At 46.4% G+C, this 24,222-nt stretch overlaps 1 protein-coding gene across 14 annotated transcripts in view; it reads left to right on the top strand.

Annotated features, from left to right (window-relative positions):
• Grik4 (glutamate receptor, ionotropic, kainate 4) overlaps positions 1-24,187 on the top strand; it is a 426,819-nt gene extending 402,632 nt beyond the window's left edge. For 7 of the 14 annotated variants that reach the window (XM_017313104.2, XM_030244013.1, XM_030244016.1 and 4 more), the window contains 4 exons: positions 322-547; positions 4,927-5,055; positions 17,771-17,889; positions 21,184-24,187. In XM_017313104.2, coding sequence (XP_017168593.1) covers positions 322-547; positions 4,927-5,055; positions 17,771-17,889; positions 21,184-21,540 — 831 coding nt within the window. In that variant the 3' untranslated portion in view covers positions 21,541-24,187. The remainder of the gene's footprint in view (positions 1-321; positions 548-4,926; positions 5,056-17,770; positions 17,890-21,183) is intronic. The other 7 variants (XM_006509941.4, XM_011242383.3, XM_030244011.1 and 4 more) reach the window with 3 other exon arrangements.
• Positions 24,188-24,222: the final 35 nt, after the last annotated feature.

Raw genomic sequence — 24,222 nt, 5'->3', positions numbered from 1 at the left:
AGAGTTTGAATTCTACTTGTCTGAAGAGGTTGGTGCTGAAGGAATTCTGGAGGGTGGCTGAGACAGAACCAGTGGTTGACCGGTAGGCAGAACTCACAGGACAAGTCCCTTCTTCATCTCCTATTAAAGGCACAGGCCTCTCCTCCATTATGCAATAGCAGTGACCCTCTTGGGGTGAGATGATAGAAAGAAAGAGATGCCAGGCTGTGATGTGGGGCACACAGCAGAAGGGCCTATCCCGTGATTCTTTGATGCCCTCCATTTTAAGCCAATGTTTCCTTTCTTATTTCTCAACCTTGCTTCCTTCTGATGTTCTCCCAGAATTCCCGTTACCAGACCTACCAACGCATGTGGAACTACATGTACTCCAAGCAGCCGAGTGTGTTCGTGAAGAGCACGGAGGAGGGGATTGCCAGAGTGTTGAATTCCAATTACGCCTTCCTGCTGGAGTCTACCATGAATGAGTACTACCGGCAGCGAAACTGCAACCTCACTCAGATTGGGGGCCTGCTGGACACCAAGGGCTATGGGATTGGCATGCCAGTCGGTATGCAGGAGAGCGACAACCTTTGGGTATAGCTTCCTCCAGGCAGGGTCAGGGGAGCCAAAGCCACTGAATGCGGTCTAGAATTCATTAGCCTGTTTCCAGAACCAACAGGTTTGAGAACGACTTTAGGTAGGCTTCCTTATGGTTAAAAAACAAAACAAAACAAAACAAAAGAAAACAAAACAAGCACGTGGACTTGTTTTACTTTCCTTCCTTCCTTCCTTCCTTCCTCCCTTCCTTCCTTCCTTCCTTCCTTCCTTCCTTCCTTCCTTCCTTCCTTTCTTCCTTTTTCATTTTTGTTTTTTTTAAGACAGGGTTTCTCTGTATATTCTTGGATGTCTTGGAACTCACTCTAGACCAGATTGACTTTGAACTCAGAGATCAGCCTGTCTCTGCCTCCTAAGTGTGTGTGTGTGTGTGTGTTTGTGTATGTGTGTATGTATGTGTGTCTGTGTGTGTCTGTGTGTCCATGTGTGTATGTGTGTCTCTGTGTATATGAGCATATGTGTGTGTGTCTGTGTGTGTATGTGTGTCTATGTGTGTGTCCATGTGTGTGTGTGTGTGTGTATGTATGTGTGTCTGTGTGTGTCTGTGTGTCCATGTGTGTATGTGTGTCTCTGTGTATATGAGCGTATGTGTGTGTGTCTGTGTGTGTATGTGTGTCTATGTGTGTGTCCATGTGTGTACGTCTGTGTGTGTCTGTGTGTATGTGTGTCTGTGTATGTTTCTGTCTGTCTCTGTGTGTATGTGTGTCCACTTGCAAACATGTGGAAGTCATTGGTTGACATTGAATGCCCTTCTCAGTCACTCTCTACCTTAGCTTTGAGATAGGATCTCTCATTGACTCTGGTGCTCACAGCTTTGGCTTGATTAAGCCCCAGGATCTTCCTGTTTCTGCCTCCTCATCTTCAGGATTACAGGTGTGCACCACCATGCCTCCAGTTTTACTTGGGTGCTGAAGATCTGAATTCAGGTCCTTATGTTTGCACAGAAAGTACTTTACCAACTCAGCCATCTCTCCAGTTTCCTAATTCGTAATTAAAGAACTAGTTGATTACTTATTCATTCATTCACTATTCAGGGATAATTCTAACTATTGAAGAGTACTGGTGCCCCAGCAGACTTTAGGGCTTGTTCTCTTTGTCTCTTGCTTTGGCATGTTGGCCATTTCTCTGATGATTAACGTCTCTACTAACAGAGGGAAGAAGGAAGCACTACAAGCACTAATCACCTTTGCTGATTGTACTTCACTGGCAAGATTACAGAAGATGACGTTCAAACTCTATGTAGATTTCACTGCTCTGTCTACTCTGACTTGGTGTGGGTCATTGAGAGTGGGCACTAATGTACCATGCATTTACTGGGTGCCATCTGGTTTTGTAAGTTTTTTGGCTTCTAGAACAGTGCTGCAGCTGGGCTTCTCAGAGTACATTCACTTTGCCGATAACTCTACTACCAGGGAATCGGGAGTCTCGTTCAGCTGTTGTGATTGTGAGGGATCTAAGCATAGCCTTTGGGTGATTCTATGTGGAGCATTGACTGCACTGCTGTGTCAGGCTCTCCTGAAGTAAGGCTATTCCTGAAGAAGGTGACAGGCAGAAGAATCAGGACATGGGGACATTAGCATGTGATAGCTCTGATCTTTGGCATGCAGACTTGGTAGTCACATTGTACACCCTTGGATCGATCTGTCCCTGACTGGCAGTGTTATAAACTGCAGAATTCATTCACACCTTGGAATATAATTAGCATGGTCTTGGAGTTGAGGAGACCTGCCTGTGGTACCTCAGAGAGGTACCACATATCTGAGCCTTAGTTATTCAAGTAATAGGATTAAGTTTCTCATACCTACTCAGGGAGTGTGGGTTAGGGCTGTAGTTGGTTAAGTGCCTTCCCTAGGTGCCTAATACTTAGCCTTCGTTGGGGAATATTAGTGTCCTCGTTTTCCCCATAGTTCTCTATGCAGTTTGGTAAAAGCAGATTGCTTCTTAGAACACAGATTAGAAAGCAACCAAATGAGCCTGGGTAATAATGAAAGTCCTCTCTGAATGCTGTCGGATCTGACACCTGAGGCTGTGTAGACCAGAAACTTTACTCTGTGCACTGGCCAACCTTCATGGACTCTGTTTACAGTCATATTTTCCAGTGCCCATTAATATTACAGATTTTGAGCTTCTTTGGGAAATGTAATGGCTGGCATTTTCTTTCAAGATGGTGGGGTAGATCATGAAATGAACTTGGGGTCCACCTTGGTAATACTTTAGTGACTCAATAAATTTAGCCTAAATGTCAAGTGCTTCCTTTCACAGGGAACTTGACCACACATAGTTGAGGTGAAAGAGACCAGCTCTAGAAAATTTTATTTATAAGCAAGGGAAAAAATGAAGAGAAAGGCCTCTGTCTTGACCCTGTCATGATATCGTTTTATGAGTATTATCTCACTTAATTGGACCATGTGAGAGGTACACTGCAGAGAATAGAAATTATCCAAGGTCACAAACTAGAAATAAAAGCCTGGGACCTAGGAAACTGCTCTTCAAACACAATACTTTCCAGAATAGACCACATTGAGGTATGAGACCCCCAGCTAGCCAGCTCAGGCTAGACAGGGTAAAGGTGTGCTGTAGGGCGGTTCATGTTCTCACCTCAAGTGAGGCTGGGAACAACGTTATGCAACTGCTGATGCACTGTGCAGCCAATTATGAGACAAGATTCAGATCCCTGAGGCTATACTCCCTGCCATTATTCCAGTAGGAGGAAAGAGAGTTACTACAGAATGCGTGGCGTGGTTGGGCCCAGGGAAAAGAAGAAACCCAAAAAGGAAAGATGGAAATTTAATCAGATGGCTCTGGAGCAGAGACAGCAACCAGGGAGCAGGCATTTAATCAGATGGCTCTGGAGCAGAGACAGCAACCAGGGAGCAGGCAGTGGAGCCTTCAGTGGCAGCCCCTGGGCCACTGAGGGATTGGATAGAAGTGCCTTGAAGCAGTGGAGTACTGTCTTTAAATCTAGCTAGTGTTAGCCTAACATCTGTCTACATCTGCAGGGCAACTTGCTCATGTACTTGTACACTACAAGTGTGTATTACACGCCCGTTCTACAGATGACTGTGCATGGTCATCCATGGCAAAAAATACATTCAAGGCTGCAGGTGTGTCGTGGGTTCACTCAGCCTAGTTGTGCCTAAAGAAGGGCAGACTCTACTCTACAGTCCTGCAGTCTATGGCCCAGAAGCATGGGTACTGCCTTGGAGCTTACCCAAAATGCAGAATATTGGGTCCTGCCCTGAACCTATTGAATTGGAACTTTCCACTTAACAAAATTCCCAGGTGATTCCTACATACATTAAATGTGAAAAACCCTCACTTCTGTGTTCAGGCTTCTTCCTTGTACCCAAGATCATAGGCATTCCCAGAGGTGCCTGTCTACACAGGACCTTTGTAGGAACTGGAAAGCAGACTGGGCAACCAAATCGTTTCCCAAGTCTCCTAACAGCCATGTCTTAATGATCACAGGCCTCTACCTGTTGGAGGACATTGAGTTTTCCTTGAATCCACTTAAGCCCATTTTTTAATGATTAGACTTGGATCCTAGAACCAAAACTCCTTGACCATATTCTATTGGAAATTTTTTCAAAGAATTGTATCCAACAGAGAGAAGCCTTCTGTTCGGTGGAGAAGAGGCAACAGGGATACTGAGTGATTGGCAGGGCAGTAGGCTCTGGTGAACTCAGCTATGAGAGCTGGGGGCATCTGGTGACTGGCTTCTCCATGCAGAAGGATGAGAGGATGCCCTGGTTAACTCTTCTTTCAGTGGTTGATGGCTGGTTATGTAAATGATTATAAAGTATACTGAGACAATAGTCACAAGCTCCTAAGAAATGAATAGATGTGACGTAGAAAGTTGAACATTTGACTGGTGGGGGGGGTTGTGCCACATGAACTCACATGATGGCTTCCTAGAGCCTAACAGTCACATCTCCATCCAGTTTCCTGAGTGTCATTGTGCAGCTCATTGAGTTATGATAGACCCTCTATTTAAATTTGAAAGTGAAGGTGCTAGGCACGGAGATGGGTAGCACAAATGTCTGGGAAGCCATTACTCAGCCCATCCCGGGTCTTTGATCATAAGATGACCATGTTGGTCATGTGACAGGAAGGAAGTGGAGGAGCTAAGGCGATGTAAACCAGAAAGCCCTCTTTTAGCAGAGAAGACGGAACTAGAGGAGAGTGGTCTTGGAGACAGGTGCCTTCTGCTGTGTCTGTTCCCCAACCCAGGTTCAGGTTGACAGAGTGGCCAGGAAGGATGCTGGGAAGGGGAGCACCATGTGCCTAGGAGAACAATGACATCATGCCTTGGGTTTTCCTTTGACTCCATAGGCTCAGTGTTCCGGGATGAGTTCGACCTGGCCATTCTCCAGCTGCAGGAGAACAACCGCCTGGAAATTCTGAAGCGGAAGTGGTGGGAAGGGGGAAAATGTCCCAAGGAGGAGGACCATCGAGCCAAAGGTAAGGAGGACCACAGAGCCAAAGATAAGCACCCTTGGCTCTTCCCCCTACTTGACAGAACCAACATGGCCTTGTTATACAGCCCAAAGTTCAAGCAATCACTTGTAAGATACGTTGACACCAAAGCCTAGATTGGGCTGCTAGGAACCAGACCTATCCCAGAGTCATTTCTGCTATAGGCACCAGTGTCCCCTTCACACAGAGACCCTAGAGATGCTATGTTATCTGAATCTACCCCTAAATTCCAATGTCATTGTCACCAGCCTGGCCCATAGCTAAGTGGTATTCTTTTCTATTGCTGTGATAAGAGATCAAATGAAGGTATGGTATCAGGAGCAAGTAACTAGGGACTCGCAGCCTGAATAGAAAACACCAAGGAGAGAGCAAACTGGGAACAGCCCATTACTTTGAAACCTCTAGGCCCATCCTCCAGTGACATCCTTTCCCCAGAATGACCATACTTCCTTAGACTCCCCAGTGAGCATCACCGACCAAGTATACAAATGCTATGGGGGACATTCTCCTTCAAGTCCACACACCTGTCCTCCCTTCCCTCCTATGTGTCTTGACAGTGGCCAGAGTGATTCATGTTTAAGATGCAAATTTGACCACGGCATCCTTCTGCACGAGCCTTTCAACAACTTCCTATCTCACTCAGAATAAGTTTCAGGTTCCCTGGAGTCTCAAGGCCCAATGTGGTTTATCCCCCCTCCCCAACACTCTCTGTTTTATTTCTGAAACTCCCCCAAGCCTCCCTCATTCTGCATCTAACCTGGAGCCAGAGCACCCAGGCTCCCTCAGAAAGGACTCCTTTCCCTTCTACCCAAACCTTTTCCTTTCAAGGCTGCACTACAACTGTACCGTATCTCCTAATTCTTTATTTGCTCACTTTCTACTTTTATTAGAGTGAAGATTTTATAAGGGTGGGGTTTGTCTTCCCAAGGCCAGCATAGGATATTTTCTCGAAAGAAAGAAACAAAGAGAGGATGGTTGAGTGAATGGATGGTTGGGTGGATGGACATATGGACAGACAGATGGATGGTAAATAAAAGAATGAACACTACATTGGCTTGAATGCAAAGCAGCCACAGACTGTTTGTGCAGTAAGGAGTGTGGAGTGTCCCTGAGCACCCAGGAGAGACAGGTGAGTTCTGATTATGCACAGGCTCACTGATGCCTGCTAGTTATTTTTGGCTAGCTCATATTCTCAACGTATACTGACTTGGACACTAAATCATCCGGTCACCCTTGCAGTCTACTTGCAGCCTTGCTAAAATATGCAACAGATTTACCTGTGCATGCTCCCCCTTCGGAAGGAGTAGGATGAAGGAGAGCAAGCACTTGCCTTTCTGCTTGGCATGAGTGATTATCCCACAAGACATTGAGAGCTACTGTGTTTCTAAGTGCTTCTATGTAGGCTTCCATCTGGCAAGGCCAGGTCTTAGGGATATGGCTCTAGGAGGCTGGTTATAAATAATGTAAAAGAAATCCTGCCTACTTAGGAAGTCACGAAGCCATACACTTCTTGGGATGCTCCCTTCACGAAGGCTAGAGCCACCCATTGGGGTGACCATGAGTGGACATGGGGCATTGGCAGCCCTCATTTGAATCCCAGCTCCACCCATTGCTAGTGTGTAACTGTAGGCATCTGTTACTGTTGCTGAGCTCACATCTGCATTTGTGATGACTATAGAACCCAGCTGGACTATAGACTTGCTGGGAAGGTGAGTCAGAGGTTGAAGAATACTAGGTTCTGTTCATAGGAAGGACCCAGAGCATCCCAATTTATTGCTATTATTGTTCTGCTCTGGAACGTGGGTTACGTTACTCTGAGAAACCCAATGATGGTCTGATCTGTTCTGTTCTGTATCTACAGAGGACTCATTTCCAACTGTCAGCCAGCCAATCAGTCATCCAACAACAGGAGATACTGAGGTATAATGAGGTCTGTTGTTCCTGGGGAAAAAAGCAAGTCATACAGCCTTAGCATTAAAGGTCTTGAAGTTTCAGGAAAGATTATCAAAAAGCCTCAGTATTGGCCAGACTACAGGGAGAGACTGGGTTGAGTGTTGAGGGGACAGTTACATTTTATTCTCGGAAGAAAATAATGAGGGAAATACAGAGCAAAATGTCAGGACATGCTTACAGATTGGAGCTATAACAAAGTAGATTTTTGAAAATGCCCAGATCCTAAGCAGACGGATAAGCAACATAAGGAAGGATAGGGAAGCCGAGAAGGGCAATGCACAGGGGCTGTGTGGAGCAGCTGAAGCCTTGGCTCAACACACAGGCCAGTTTGAGGAAGCTGGCTGTAGATGTCAGAGGTTCTAGAGAAGGCTGCTCTGGAACTGCAAGAGCCGGTCTTGTATGTGGTGTCAGAAATTATTTGGAGAGCATCTCTGATCCCAAAAGACAGCTATTGCCTTAGGAGACGCACTGTCTGAACAGTTCAAACTCATGGTAGATGTGATGCTGTTGAAGGGTCAGACTCTGGGTTTGCTAGAGAAGTATTTTGGAAATGTAAACATTTTCTTGTTGTGGGCTGAAGGAAAATGATCATGTTGATGATGTAAGTTAACAAGTAAACAAAACAAAACACTCAAAGCTACCAGGTTCTGCAAAAAAAAAAAAAAAAAAAATGGATAAAAGGATGGACTTATCAGGGTATGTTGGGTTCTGGCCTATTCCTGTCCAGGAGACTACTCCATGCTGACATCTACTGCTAGTGTCACTCCCAGGATGAGCTGAGGATTGTAAGAGCTACAGAGAGATCTTCCAGAATTAGATGACATACCACAAACAGGGTAGCGGCATGGGGACAGAGGGCAGAGAAAGCAAAAGGCCTGAAGTTTCCCAAGTTCCCAGACAAGAACATTGGAAATCTGGGTGTAATGAGTAGAAGAGGAGATGCCCACCCACTTGCTATGAAACATCGTGGTCCCTTCCCACCCTAGGCCAAACGTACATCCAGTGAATGAGGAAAAAGACAGAGAGGAGATGCTGAATTTCACCTGAATTTAAACAAATAAACAAAAAACCTACTGAGAAGTCTGTGTGCTTGGCACTGGAATGAAAATTGAAGTTTGAGGTAGAAGTTTATTCACAGGAAAATTAAAGGTATTCTCGGCAGTTGTTGGCTTTGAAATCCCTTCCACATTCCACAGAGGTTTACGGAGACTGATTAGACAGCAGAGGTGGAGGTAGAGGGAAGAGGGAGACTAATGGGAGTCAGCCTCGCAACCGCCCCCCCCCCCCCCGCCACGACCCTCACCCCCCACCCCCACCCCCGCCCTGGAGAATGATAAAACGGCATAGTCGGGAGGCCTCGTTGTGGTGTTCATGGAGACCAAGTGTTCTCTGGCATAGAGGGAAGAACAGACAGAAGAAAAGGAAGCCATCAGTGGAGTGACCCTGCCCAGGTCGCTGAGCCTCAGGAGACACCTGGGTCTTCCCAACCTGCCAGCACTAACTTGCCTTTGCAGCGCCCTTTGGCACCCAAGAGCAAGCACTGTTCTAAGAGCCAAGGTGAGGGAGCAGGACTGTCTGGAGGACGTTGCGCACATTTCTACGAAAACCACAGTGTCAGCTGCCCGCCCAGCCATAGCAACGGAGGCCAGCTTCATGCAGCGACCCCTCTTCTGCCATGGCTGAAATCCAAACAAATTGTTCAAAGATGCTTGAGCTTCCTTGGCCAAGCAAAATTCCCTCATGACTTCTTACAGGCCATCTTGGAAGTCCTGGCCCAAGCGCTGTGTTTTTTCTCTGGCTAATTACCCATTGTATTTATCTTTGCCTCTAACTCATGGCTCAAAGAACTCAGACTTGGAGGAGCGGCGGGACACAAAAGATCTCCTTGAAGTCTTTAAATGGCCACCAAGAGGTGAGCCGTGGAAGCTTTTCCCCTTGTGTCTGAGATAGCAGGGGTTTTAATTTGCTTTCCCCAGCAGCTCTTGGGTCATCTTTCCTTTTATAGTTTGCACCAGTTGGCTTTCATGTGTGCCTAAAGAAACGAGGGGACTGTGGAACAGCAGAGGGATGGAGGTGACAGGAAGTGGGAGGGGGGCCTTTTTTCCCCAGAGACCTCTGAAACTGCCAGCAACTGCCAGCACTTTGGTCTCAATTAAAATGTACCAGACAACACGCGGGAGCCTAATGTAATCCTTTTCTGCTTTGTTATCCTATTAAAATGCACAAAATTTCAAAGAAAAGGAACTGATGCTTACCCTACTTTTAATCGAGCATTACAACTCAGACACCAAGGCCGAGAAGAATCGGAACACCGAGGTAATGCCTCCTATCTCGAGCCTCCTTAACGGGGCCTTATTTGGATCTTGTAAACGGAACATTTCCCTCTTCTTGTCATAACCTCTTTTATCTGTCCCTTCCTGAAGCTTGGCGACCAGCTACCTTCCTGCAAACACTGAGACATAAGATAGTAGATCCTGTGGAAGACTGGAAATAACAAAAAAGGCCAGGTTGCACTCTCTCTCTCTCTCTCTCTCTCATGTATTTTATTTGTTTATTTTCTCACCCTGCTCCGATAAAAGGAAATCTTGCTAGCCATTCTCAGATGCCAGTATCCCATGCAAAGGGATTGGATTACCAAAGGCTTCGCAGAACAATCACCAGACAAAAGGTGGTGGGTGAACCCCAAGGAAATTGAATACCTTTATCTTGAAAAACATGAGCTCATAATCAAGGCTTCAGAGGAAGACAAATACTCCATCAGGCTATGAAAATCGGGGTCCCCTTTCAAGAATGGCACAGAGGCAGTGCTGTTGACTTTTGGAAGCTTTGGATAACAGGAAGTTTGCTGTCTGGCACAGTGGGAATGAAAGCTTGAGACATCTTAGGGAGAGTGGGGGTGGGGAGGGGGAATGAGGGACTCTGGGGACCCATCCCTCCCTTTCTTTTCTCAGAAAGCCCAGCAGGCTCTCTTCCTTCTCTGGTTTCTTGGGAAAGCTCTGAAGGTGAGAACCGACTTTGGGAGTTTGATAGCAACTCAGAGAGATACTTCCAGGAAGCACCCCACCCCCACCCCAGTGGAGTCACACTGAACAAGGGGTGGCAGAGAAACTCCAGAGGATTGTCAGAAAACACAACAAGACCAGAAACGGAGATAAGTGGTGACCTGGCCAGTCTGCCATCAAGAAATACAGCCATTCTGAAGGCCACACTCCCCTCTGTCTGGAAACTGAGCCAAGATAAGCTGACACATCACTGCACCAAGCATCTGACATCATGTTTTGCAAGAGAGTAGGGGTTCCTGAAGCGAGCTTGTAGCTTGTATGTAGAATCCCTCACCCCTGCCACCTTGGAGGTTCTGGGCAATAAAGCCAGTTTTCAGGATGCCAGTTAAGTTCTATGCACATCTACTATAGTGGAGGGATCACAGAGTGACCGGATTTCAGGAGTGGTATGAAGGCTGAAGGCTCTGCTTTGAATCTAGATTTGGGTGTGGAACCTTGGGCAATGAATTTTAATTCTGTACTTTTGTTCCCTTGCCAGGAAAATGGAGCCACAACTTGTCAAAGGCAACTTTACAAGATTAAAGTTAAAATAGTTTTCAAGGGCAGAGTTAAAATCTTTAGCATGAAACCTTGCTTATAGTAAACACTCCTAATGGGAGCCTTCATATTTTTGGAGCATATCACATTGCCATCAGATTTATTTAGAAGTTACCCATTAGCGATGAAAAGTTGGACAGTCCAAGTTCTCTGTCTTTTTAATGTTTTTATGTAGCAGGAACAGTGTGTCTCTTTTCTAGCCTGTCTAATAATTGGAGGAGATTTGGAAAGTGGGATGTTTGAGCTTGTATTGTGGACCGTGATGAAGTGTGCCTCTCCCGTAATTGCAAGGTTTCTCTAATGCGTCTTCCAATTTGTATCCTTCTTCCTGATTTTCCTCCACCTGTCTTTTCTAGAATCTGCCGGTTCTAAGTGAAAGATGTCACGGTGAGGGCAAGCAGAAATGGCAAGCTTTCTCCTTCATAGTGCCATGCAATGCAAATGGTTACTGGGAAGGTCGTGTAGGTCACTCTATACACTCTAAAGGAGGAGCTGCTGTTTACAGCAAAGAGTCCCATGGAGATGGCCCTGTCTGATATGTCCACATGGCTATAGAGGAATGCGACTCTAAAATGATAGAAAGCCTCATGGTTCCAAGAATCTATGTTTGCATAAGATACTTTTGGAAAGTCTGACACTGCTCAGAGCTTAGCACCTAGTACAGTGCCCAGATCATGGAAAATGTACCACAAAGATTTGTTCATCAGCATCAAAGAGAACATATGATGTCACTTGTGGAGACCATGAGTCTTGTCTGTCCTTTCTCTATATCTGTATGGTGTAGCTGCCCCTCACCCACCTACAAACCATTGTTCCAAAAGAGAACAGCATGCATTGTGTCTTAGGTACAGATAGATACACTGTTACTTGGAATTCAGTTAAAGGTTGGGAGCTTCTTCTACTGGAATCTCAGAAATGATTCTTAGCTAGGCTGAAAGGAAGGAGGGGCAGGTGGGTGATTTGAGTCTCTTCACTGCGGTATCTCCTGATGACGTCTGCTCCCCAGTCACATTCCAGAGACAAAGAAAATGATGCATTTCATTTGGGAGCTAGTATTTGTATTTGTGGGCAATCTGTGAGTGACACCAGAGCTAGTATTCCACCAACCGGGGATTTGCGAGGAGACTCTGAATCTATTTGAGCTAATGTGTACTGATTGCTGAAACACAGCTGAGGCTCCGGCTCCGGGTGTCAGGAGGAAAGCCCAGTTTTAAAGCCATCTGTCTAGGTGGCTTATGCACTGTCCTGTGTACTGGAGGGGGCAGAAATAGTGACTAGATGATTTCCTAGTCCCTCTTGCAGGTGCTAAGGCATCTGGAAGGGCGGCCAGGATCTTGCAGGCTGGAGCAAACCCCTTCCCAGCCCCAGCTGATGAATGGCTGTGTTCTGTGGAAGGCATTAGACTTCTAGGGGGATGACTGATGACAGTGTTAAGCAGAATGGCCCAGCTCTCTGAATGTGCCCCTCCCCCCTCCATCTGTTTCTCAGCTCTCACTCTGCCAGCAATCTATTCTTGCTTCTACTTTCCAATAACTTCCTAAAGGCATGGCTGGTATACAAGCCTCGCTCTGAAGAAGAGGAAGAAGAGGCCACTCAGCCAGGAGTTAGCACGCTGGAGCCAACACCCATGATTAACAGGTTGGCCGTGAAAGTCGAGAAGCTAGGAAGAAAGACTGGGCCATTTGGTGGCTCTTGGCCTCTACCAGCATCTCATTAAATCCTCAGCTCCTTCTGAGAACATGTCTAGATCAAAGCAGAGTTAGAGTCGTCTGAGTGCAGAGCACATAGTCCCTTCTTTCCCTCCCCAACTCATCTAACATGGGGACCTATGTCATGGATTTAGCCATGTGAGTGTTCTGCTGCCTTCAGAAGGTCTGGAACATCTGGCTGGAGCCCTCACTGAGAGTCGCCATGGTTTACAGTTACCACACACACATTTAATGAGTTCACAATGAGGACCCAGAGTTTTGTATACTGTAGGCCTCTATATCTCAGCTGTCTATCTCTTTCCTTCTTTTTTGGGGGGGGGAGGGGTGGGACAGGCAGGGTATCTCTGTGTAGCCCTGGCAGTCCTGGAACTCACTTTGTAGACCAGGCTGGCCTTGAACTCAGAAATCCATCTGCCTCTGCCTCCCAAGTGCTGGGATTAAAGGTGTGCGCCACCACTGCCTGGCTATCTCTTTCCTTCTGATCTTTTATTTTTCTTCATTTTGTGTGTGGGTATATGTGGTGTGTGTGTGTGTGTGTGTGTGTGTGTGTGTGTGTGTTGATGTGTTCTCAGGGGTACAGGTGCATGAGTGCCTGCGTGTTTGTGTATGTGGAGTCCCTCAGACTGGTCTAGAATCTTCCTTTATCATTTCCTACCTTTTCTTCTTAAGGTTCTAGCTCTCAATCAAGCCCAAAGCTTACTGACCCCGCTAGTGTGGCTAGGCAACTTGTTCTTTCCAACGCTGGAATTATGGGCAAGCAATCACAGTCATAGGGCAATGATGCAGAATTCTTGGTATCTGGACTCAGGCCTTCCTGCAGCCTCCTCTCCAGTCCATTCTGGTCTTTTATCCACCCCCCTCCCCCCAAGGCCTGGTTCTTCCCAATGAATTTAGTCTAATGAGAAATCTAGATTCATAAACGTAACTACCATGATTGTTGTGTGCACACAATTAGAATGATGCACAGTGTGTTATTAGTGAGGTGCAAAGACAGAAGAGCTGACAGAGTTGTGTATGATCAGGTAAGCCACCAAGATAAGGTAGCCCCGTGTTCAGTGATAATGGATGAGGTTAGCCAGGATGTGTGTGTGTGTGTGTGTGTGTGTGTGTGTGTGTGTGTGTGTGAGAGAGAGAGAGAGAGAGAGAGAGAGAGAGAGAGAGAGAGAGAGAGAAGAAATGCTGGACTAGTTATTTTTTGCGCTATCTATTAGCAGATAACCTGACAGACACATCTGTGGGGAGGAGGAATTTAATTTGATTTTCGGTTTCCAAGAAATTTCAGCTCCCTGAGGAGGGAAGGCCAAGGTACAGGTTCTGTCCACTGAAGCTTTAAAGCAGCGATTCTTAGCCTTCCTGATGCTGTAACCCTCTAAGACAGTTCCTCATGCTGTGGTGACCCCCCCCCACCATGAAATTATTTTCATATCAACTTTATAACTGTAATTTTGCTCCTGTTATGAGTTGTAATGTCAATATTTTTGGAGATAGAGGTTTGTAGATGGGGTCATGGTCTCAGGTTCAGAACTGTTGCTTTAAGCTATTTGAAGAGGCCCACATTCACATGGCAGCTAACCAGAAAGCATCAAGAGTTCAGTCTGAGTCAGAGGGGCCCTAGCCTGCTAGTGACCCATGCCTGCTAGCTGAGCTCCATATCCCAAAGGTTCCACAATCTTTTGCAAATGATGCCACCAGCTGGAGACCATGTGTTCAAATGCATGAGCCTTGGGTAATATTTCAGACCCAAAGCCACAGAAGTGCTTGAAAAGATTCAAAGTGCACAGACAGGAGCACCAGGGCATGCTGGGAAATGCAAACAATTCTGTGTCGCTAGCAGTGATGTCACAGCATTTACATTTTGAAAAGATCAGTTTGATGGAGGGTGGAGTTGAACAGGAAATGCTACTACATGCAGAGAAATCATTTTGAAGTAGATGCAGTAGTCCAGGCAAGGGTTGGGGAAGACCTGAAGCAGGAAGGAGATGGGATGGGTAGAGAGAAGAAGATCAAGATAAAGCCAAAAGGACTTGATAGTAACCAGTGCTTGAGAGGCAAGAGACCAAGAGCAAGCCTGGGTGACTGGTGAGGTTCAAAGAGGGCATCAAGCAGTGGTTTTATGAAGAGCCAAGAAGGGGGGTGTGATTGACAGGGTCCAGTGCTAAGGTGATTGCAGCATCCAGTGCTAAGGTGATTGACAGCATCCAGTGCTAAGGTGATTGACAACATCCAGTGCTAAGAGAGGCTGTGTAAGATCAAGGCTGGGAAATGCCCCTGAGCCAGAAAACAAAACGTGGGCAGTGCTATCAGAGGAACAAGCCACTGTCACATGCAAGGGCAGCAGGTGATGCCAGCATGTGAGAGCTAACTAGGATTCACAGAAGTAAATCCAGATTAGTAAATTCATTTTCTCCTTCAGGGCCTAGAAGCTTCTCAGGTGTTCAAAATTATGGTTAAGGTCTGAAAAGAAAACTATCAGCTTCCCAATGCACAAAGAAAACTTGCAAAATTAAATTAAGACATGTTTAATTAAATATCTCCAAAATGGAACATTGTTCCAACTTCATTAATTTTTAAATTTAATATTCATAAAACTGCATCTCATTTAGATGCAATTTTGGGGTTAGATTTTTCTCATTTTACAAACATTCCCTTCTATGCAGTGAGGGCTGAGAAATCACAGTCAATTGTCAATTAACTATTTCTTTCTGCTCTGTAAAACCAGAAGTGAAGAAATTTTAGGTGCATTTGGTTGTAAAATGTTGGGTGCATTTTCTTCCACCTGCCTTGATGTGGGATGGAGTTCCCAAATGTATGTGTTCAGAGTGTCTTAAAATGGTGCTAATGTTGACAGCTGTGTTTGAAGGTTCACAAAGATAGAGAAGAGAGAGGAAGGGCATTGGGTGGGCAGAATTGGAGTAGTCAAGGGTCTGAGAAGGGAAAGACATGACCTGGAGAGAGCCAGTGAAGAGAGGAAGATGAAGGAGGGTCAGGGGAAACTGCTGGGGAGATGGGGAATGTAGGCAGGGCACAGGTGACAGGTCCAGAGAGGAGATGCAGCACCCTTCCAGAAGCAGGAGGGAAGAGCTCTTCTGGGAGGCCCTAGTCTTCTTCTCCATCTCAGATAGATCTATCTTCAAGTGCTGGGGTTATCTTGGAGTGTCCCAACATGACCCAAGGACTCCCTTTACCTGGGCAGGTGGCCATTCTCACCATCACCAATGTCACCTCTCTTAGCTGGGCTGGCTGGAGAATCTAGTGCTTTGAGAAGTCATGGGATATAGCAGTGCTCCCCCCACCCCCGCCTGCCCACCGTCTCACCACTCCTTACCCGTGGGCTGGAGCACCCACCTTCAGACCACAGCCAGACCCTTGGGCATACTCTTTCTTTCTTAAGAGACCCCTTATGTCTCATCCCCCAATCCATATGGATTCTGATATTCCTATATTCAAATGTCTTCTGTCCCCAGTGGCCCAGGTGAGATAGGCTGGTATTTAAATTAATCGAAGATAGTTTCCTCCCCCATTTTTAAGATCCCTGCCATGGATTAATTGGGATGGAGGCCCCTGCATCAATTGGTGCAGAGTTGGAAGAGCTGACCCATGAATCTGCAGACTGGAGTGCATGATCTGCTAAAATTATAGCTTGTGTGAAGCCTCAGGACCACTGAAAGCAGACCATCATCTGGGCAGAGAATGCAGTATACTGTATTGCTTGAAGAAAGTAAAGAACAGACATCCTTCGGGTTCTTTATAATGAGAAACCCAAGGTATCTTGAAATGGCCAGGTAGCATCCAATTCCTGTTCCTTTCTGTGGAGCATCTCGTGTGGTACAAAACTGGCTCTTCCCAGCTATAGCATAGCCCAGTGCCCCATGACAACTTAACAGATATGAAGTAATTCTAAAGAGAATAGGACTTAAGCCTTCCTGCCACCAGTTTCTTAGGTAGAAGAGGCTTTTGATCTATTGTTGTAGTCTCCATTCAATCAATGTGTTTTTGGCACTTCTCTAAGTTTGGTTTCTCCACAATCAAAGAAAGTATCAAATTGGCTAAACTCACCAAGCTGCAAATGAAAAAGCCCATAATCATTCTACAAATCCATATCAAGATATCTTTAGATTATTAAAATTAGTTATGACCCAATTTTAAAGAACTTAAAAATGCATAAATGCTTCTTGTCTTAGTTAAGGTTTCATTGCTGTGAGCAGACACCATGACCAAAGCAACCCTTATAAAGGAAAACATTTCATTGGGGCTGGCTTACAGTTTCAGATGTTCAGTCCATTATCATCATGGTGAGAAGCATAGCTGTGTGCAGGCAGACTTGGTGCTGAAGGAGCCAAGAGCTCTACACCTTGATCCAAAGGCAGCCAGGAGACTGTCTTTCTCGCTAGGTGGATCTTGGGCATTCAGAAACCTCAAAGCCTGCCTACACAGTGACACACTTCCTCCAGTCAGGCCATACCTATTCCAACCTCCTAATAGTGACATTTACCGTGGGCCAAGCACATTCAAACTACCACACTCCCAAAAATAACAATTTGAAACTAGTTGTAGGCCTGCCTAGCTAGGGGGAAAAATCACCTGAAAAGCTTATTTCAAACACAGAGTTCTGGAGCCAGTGAGATGACTCCATAGGGTCCCTACTGCCAAACACGATGAGCTGCGTTTGATTCCCAGAGCCTACATGGTAGAGAGAGGGGGGCCTTCTGCTGACAGTTATCTTCTGACCTCCATATGTGTGGGACCTATGTGTGGCACCTATGTGTGAGTGCATGAGTGCACACACTGACACGCAAAGAAATAGAGGTAAGAAATGATAACATTTTAGTAAGTTTAGTAAGCTTGTAAGTTTGATAACATTTTAGTCCCGTCTCCCAAGTGTCCAGGTCTAGAATTATTTCAGGGTTTGGAGATTTGAGATTTTGGAATAGTGCCTGGCTGGGCATCCCCTGACCTGGAAATCTTTCTAAACTTCTCTGAACTCTAAACTTATTTAAGCAGATGCCCGAAAGCTTCAGACTTTAGAGATCTGGAATAAGGTGACCAACCTGTAATACGCTGGCGCTGGTGAATGTGATTCTTTTTATCTCCTTAGATCCCAAAACACATTGTGAGGATCACCTAGAAGCTTTAGAGTTTAAGGTATCCTGGTGCCAAGTTAGATTGGGCCTGCACCTGTCCCTTAAGACAATCCCCAGCTCCCAGCCCAGTACTGTCTCACGGTTTCTCAAATCCCCTCCATTCGCAGCTAGAGCTCCCTGCCCCGATTTACTGCAACCATTGTGCTTCTCTTTCAAAGGATGAATGAAATCCCTTCCAGGAATGAGTCTGGGTGACCATCTCCAAGACTCCCCTCTGGCTGTTTAGGCAACCTTGAATTGCTGCAGTGTGTCTTCCCCTCCCTCAAAGTAATGGCTACTTCTTGTCACTCTCTTCCAGGCCTGGGAATGGAGAATATTGGTGGAATCTTTGTGGTTCTTATTTGTGGCTTAATAGTGGCCATTTTTATGGCTATGCTGGAGTTTTTGTGGACTCTCAGACACTCAGAAGCATCAGAGGTAAGCTTCCCAAAACTCCCAGTGGCACACCGGCCACAGCAGTGTGCAACACCCGGGTTCTACAAGCATTTCAGACAGCACCTGTGGAATGCTACCACACGGTACACAGAATGGTGCAGTGGGGAATATTTTAGTCCCCAGAGTAAATGATCTGAGTACACACTGTCACGTGTTCACACTGTCACGTGTTCACACTGTCGCGTGTTCACACTGTCGCGTGTTCACACTGTCGCGTGTTGATTGTGTAACCACAGAAAGGGCTCCGGATTCTCCTTGGACACAGCCATCGAGTTACTATTGAGAAAAGATGTCTTATGAGCAATAGACTTTAGTATAGTATTGTGGGTTGTGTATGTGAAAGCGCCAGGTTTCTCATGTAAAGTATGATCTCACACCTTCCATTTTGACTGTGTTTTTGCCGTGCATGCAAAAATCCTCAGAGATATCCCAACTTGAGGAACCTGGAGGTTCATTTTTCTATCTTAGAGATTTTTAATAAATTTAATTCTCTAGATGAGGCTTAGAGGATAGGTTAATATCTACTTTGCATCTGTGGAAACTGTGAGAAGAATCAATGCTTGCTTCCATTGGTCCTCCCTTCCTCCCTCCCTCTCTCCCTCCCTCCCTCCCTCCCTAGAGAAGATGCACAAATCCTTGTGTGTTAATGTGTGCATTATGAGACTTCTTTTAAAAACAATGCATTAGCCTATCAGCTCTGCTCTGGATACATATCCTTAAGCCCCTCTCCTTTAACTTTTGCTGAGGAAATATCTCCCGACTGTACAGACAACACCCTGGAAGCCTATGGGGTACCACCTCCTGGGATACTTGGACATGACTTCACTCCTGCCAGTCGCTTGGCTGTCTGTGCTCAGCTTATTCATCTGCCCTCTGCTCCTGCATGAAGAGAGCTTGATTTCACTTCCCACTTCCTCCAAGAAATGAAGAGTAGCCAGCCCCTGTCTAAACACCCCCCTCACCTAAAAATATATGCATCAGGCCAGCTGCTGATGCTGCTGTAGCTGGGGGTGTGACACTCACAGCTATGGCAGGAACTGATCCTGCCACTCCTCATCTCTAAGACTCTTGACCCTCTCTCCAAAATCCACGGGTGTGCCTAGTTGTTCCTTTTCAAGAGTAGCAGTGTCACCATTACTGTGCCTTATGCTGTCCTTCTCCTGAGCTAAGGACATTTGATAGCAGGATTGCTTCTCACTTCCTTGTCCCCCTCTCTGCCCTTGACCGTATTCCAGCCTGGCTTCTCTCTACCCCTGCTATGAAGGGCCTTTGCCCCATTCATTGCCTGACCTCTTCAGCAAAGAGCAAACCAAAGGGAACATGTCATTCTCAGACTCTCTTGTCCTTTTAAGGAACATGGGTCCCTCCCCTGGTATGTCTGCTTCCAGTTCAAGTCCCCTCTCCCTTTGGCCATTCCTTAAATTCTGCTAATGCTTATGTATTCCATATGAGACTGATTGGGTGTGTCTTTCATTCCCCATGAGACCTTCCCCATTTCTTCTCCTGCCTTTACTATGGACCAGCAGAAACCAACCATTCTTCAGCCACCCCAGCACCAATGTAACCCTGACCTAAAGTGCTTACATGCCAATGCCACAAGGACTCTAGACATGGAGGTACTTGGGTGTAAGGACTGCTTGTTATCCCTATATTTCCATGGCAAATCACTGTGTTTGACCCACTGTAGACAGTAAATGAATGTTGTTATATTCTTGTCACACGAAATGGATCAAGCAGGTGGCAAGGGGGTTGTTGCCATAGTAATTATTAGAAGCACAGGGGTTTAGTGATTTGCCGAGAGTCTCTGTTAGTGGCAGTGATGGGTCTAGAATCAGGGCTGAGAGCTTGTTCGGCCATATTCTATGAGCTGATATCTGCAGCTGCTTTGCATGGCTGTTTCTCCATAGAGCTTAGGCAGGGTCTGGACTTACATTGAAATTCAATGACTCCCAGACTGCTCTGATAGCTAAAATGAAAAGGAGGCTATATTGGCTGTGTGTCTATGGGACAATATTTGTCCCATAGACAGAACACAAGAAAGAGGCTTTGCCATCATGGTCCCGGAGTGCCACTGTGGTCTCAGAGATGAGAACTCAGCCAAGTATGCTTGGGTTTTGGAATTAGAGGTCTAAGTTCTAATTCTCGATAGAATACTCGTTAGTGGGTTCTTTACAAAATATATAATATTTCCCGAATTCCTACCTATATATCTTCAAAGTGAATATTATAATAATATTATAATATTAGTAATAGTAACAATAGTAACACATGTTTATAATTCTTTATCCATTGGTTCCCAGACCCCAAAGGCTAGAATGGCCCAAGCCCTTTGTGAGTTTGATACAAATGCTTTCCTCCACAAAGCCTAATTAATGTGCACCATCTCTGTTGCATTCATTGTGAACACACACAAACATTTTGCTGTAGAAATAACAATGTGCTCAAATATGGAGTGTGTCCTAGCCTCACAGGGTGTTAAACATAATACAGTGCTTGTGCATTGTGATGCCTTTTCTAAAATCTGGAATATTCTGCATTTTGAGACGCAGCTGGAGCCAAGCCTTTCCTATTAGGGGACCGTGGACCTTCAGATGTGCAAGCGTTTATTCCAGTGGTTTCCGGGGTACATCACCGCCAGCTGTTGGCAACTCCATTGAGGACAGTTATAAGGAAGTCAAGGCTTGTGATGGCTTTTGGCCATAGTAGAACTGTCATGTTGGTGGAGATGAAAGAGAGAATAGGGAAGAAAAGGAGGCTGCTTCCTCTCACTGTATTTCCAGAATGTTCCTTTCCAGCTCAAACAACTCAATCAGGCATGGTGGGTAAAAGGCACAAGCATCTTTGGACTAAAGACAAACTGTTCATGACAATGTTTTCAAATACCAGGCAGACTGATGTTTAAGAGAGTGTTTGTTCTAAGTAAGTTTCAAGATCCAAATTTCCCTGAGGTCATCGGATGAACTTCTCAGTGGTAGAAGAAGCTAAGCAGAGTGGGAGGACGTAGTGTTGGTGGGAATGTGTCAAAATGGCATCCTGTCTTTCCCAAGATGCTGATATTGCTCTTTGAAGGTGACCAGAGATTGGGCATCATCTGGCAGAGCTGTTACATGAAGGCTGTTGGGGGGCTTTTGAGCCTTAAGCAGGAGAGGGGAGAAGTCATTTAATCTCCTCACCGGAGATGAGAGAGAGCCTCCCATCACTCCATGCCTATAGACACAAGGAGACTCAGGAGGCTGGTTCTGAGTGGCTATCTGTGACCTCCGCTGTCTCCCCCAGGTGTCTGTGTGTCAGGAGATGGTGACAGAACTGCGCAACATCATCCTGTGCCAGGACAATATCCATCCCAGGCGGCGGCGCTCTGGAGGCCTGCCACCCCAGCCCCCGGTCCTGGAGGAGCGCCGACCCAGAGGCACAGCGACGCTCAGCAATGGCAAGCTATGTGGCGCCGGGGAGCCAGACCAGCTGGCGCAGAGACTGGCACAGGAGGCCGCCCTAGTAGCTCGAGGCTGCACGCACATCCGCGTGTGCCCAGAGTGCCGCCGCTTCCAGGGCCTGCGGGCGCGACCGTCGCCAGCGCGCAGCGAGGAGAGCCTGGAGTGGGACAAGACCACCAACAGCAGCGAGCCCGAGTAGTGGCAGCAGCGAAGGACCATGGAGCCAGGCGGGGAGGCGGGAGGGCTAACATTACAAGTTCCTTCTCTCCGGATTCAAGATTCAATGACTTTACAAAGCGATCTGAGCCTGCTGCCCCAGCAGGAGGCGGATCTCCCTGCCCTGTGGCAGAGCGGCCTATCCGAGATGAGACACTGCACCCACGTGGCAGAGACGCTGTCCCTCGTGGGCACAAGGACCCATCTCCTCCCAGAGAGCCTTTCCCTCACACTCAAATAAGTGGATTCTGGGTTGTGGGGCCCTGCCGAGAGAGCAGTCCAAGAATTGATGGTGTCATCAGTTGAATTCCCCCTAGGAAGGGGCCATTGTACCCTGGGTCTAGTTCTTACAGGAAAAAAAAATTAAACTCAACAGGGAAGTTTTCTTTTCTGAATTTGTATATTTTTGTTGATGTCCTTTTCTTTCCTCTCATGGTTTTTTTTTTTTTCTTTTTTCTTTTTCTTTCCTGTCTCTTCTGGGTTCTGTTCTAAGGCTCCCTTGTCTTGTGCTTGGGGATGGAAGTCTGACCTCTCTCTCTCTCTCTCTCTCTCTCTCTCTCTCTCTCTCTCTCTCTCTCTCCCCCTTAGGTTTTGGAGTTGCAGGTGCACTGGGTTTCAGGTGCTGACTCCCCCCCCCTCCTCCCCCCCCCCCCCCAGTGACTGGTGTTTGGTAGTCTCCCTCTGCATAGAGAGAGGGTGAAAGTCCATCAAACAAACTTTTTAAATGCAACATACAAGCAAACAAACAGGAATGTAACCTTCCTGGAGATACTTTGAAATTCCCGGGGCTCTAAGGATTAATCTGGTTTTTCTTTTTCTTTACCCTTTTCATCTCTGAAAACAGAAGGAAGAAAGAATCTTTAAAGCATGCAGAGTATTGTATAAGGAGAAGGAGATGTGTATGCGTGTGTGATTTCCCCACACCTTGGTGGTCCTGACTTCCATTGCAAGGCACTACTCAGAGAAGTGAGAGACAGGGCGCCCAACGGGTATGATAGACTCTTCAACTGGATCTGCTTTTAGCTGAAGTTGGTAGTAAGTTGCCTCTGAAGCCCTACCCACAAGGCTCTTATGTATTGGGTCACTTTTTGGTACTAGACATGAAACCTGGATGCAACTGTGTGTGTGTGTGTGTATGCGTGTGTGCATGTGTGCACACGCTCGCGTGCCTGCGTGTGTGTGTGTGCATGCATGTGTGTGTGTGTGTGCATGTGTGTGTGTGTGTGTATGCTCCTATACATGTGAGAACCTAAGCATATATGCATGTGTTTATGAAACAGACCGCAAATAGCCAACAACCTAGTTCCTGGAAGAGAGTGGAGGGTTTTAGCCCACCAGCGGCCGAAGAACTAGGAACCGGAACCATGAGTTCAGATCTCCGTGTGGTCAGTAGTTTTCCTTGTGTGACTCAGAGTGAATTGTTTGACCTCTCTGCTGCAGCCTGGGAGTCAGCAATACTTTCCTAGGGTATCTCGGACCGGACCGATCTGCCCTGCCAGTAGGAGGCTTGCAAGGTCTGATGGGAATACCCTCTCAATGGGAGGGCCAAGGCTCCCAAGGAGCCACTTGGCCTTGGTTTGGTCTCACCACTTCAGAATTCCATGAAGAGCTGTCATTTTCGGATGGAAAGCAAATTCTATGCAATTTCTGATAGTAACTTAGAAAACTCGGAGACTGGGTGGGGGTGGGGGAGGAGACAGCTGCCACCAACTCCCACCTCCTGCACCTCCACCTTGAGCTGAGCTGATTTCACGTGGCTCCTGTTCTGAATGTCCTAAAATAAAGACTTTTTTTTTTTTAAAGATGGGCTGAATCCCCTGGTGCCGCCTTTTGTGTAAGTTGGCATCCTGTCTGTGCCAGGATAGTTTGTTAGAGCTGCCACCCCGGGGCCCAAGTTGTAACCCTAATTCTTCTGGGTCCATATAAGAGATGCCCTGCTGGTCCTAAACTGACCCCTTGCTGGTAACTCTGAAGCCTTTTTTCATTTTTCTCTATAACTGCCCAGTGGCAGCAAATTTTGTGGGACACTTAAGTTTTGTTTTGTTTTGTTTTTCTTTTTGGTTTTGGTTTTTTGCCATTCCTTGTGGAAAAATACAGATTTGGTGGGAAGGACATTTGAAAGCTGACTGCCAGCAGTTCCCCCTCCCACCTCACCCCACCCCTCTGCCATGGTGTCACAACTGATACACCCCACCACCACACCCCAGCCCTTTCTCATGCTTCTGACTCCAGGATCCCTCCTACCAGATCACATCTTGGACAGGAAGGTTTGTTTTTTAAACTCGTTTTTATGAGCAGGATATCTTGATCAATAGAAACTTTTTTTAATGGATTAGTCAAGTAAATGTTCCCACGCATCATTTGTGATGTCTGTTTCCCATCCCTGCGTGGAGTAAGGAGGAGACTGACAGCATCAGGCAGCTTTCTTTAACTCCCGGACCGTCTCTGCGCCTTCCTCCAGTTGCTACGTGCGTCTAGTTGCTAAGCGCGTGCGTGAATCTGCTACCAGCTGTTTCTGGACCTTGGTTTGTCTCCACATTTCATTCATGGGTCGTTGGCCTTCTTTCGCATCCTGTGTTTTCTATCTGACTCTGTGTACTATATAAAGCAGTTTTTTCTTGTCTGTTTACCTTTCTTCGACTGGAATATTTACAATAAAACAAAC

This window comes from Mus musculus, chromosome 9 (assembly GCF_000001635.26).
Source record: "Mus musculus strain C57BL/6J chromosome 9, GRCm38.p6 C57BL/6J".
In the NCBI taxonomy this organism is placed as follows: Eukaryota; Metazoa; Chordata; class Mammalia; order Rodentia; family Muridae; genus Mus; species Mus musculus.
This window is presented reverse-complemented; position numbering and strand designations above follow the sequence as displayed.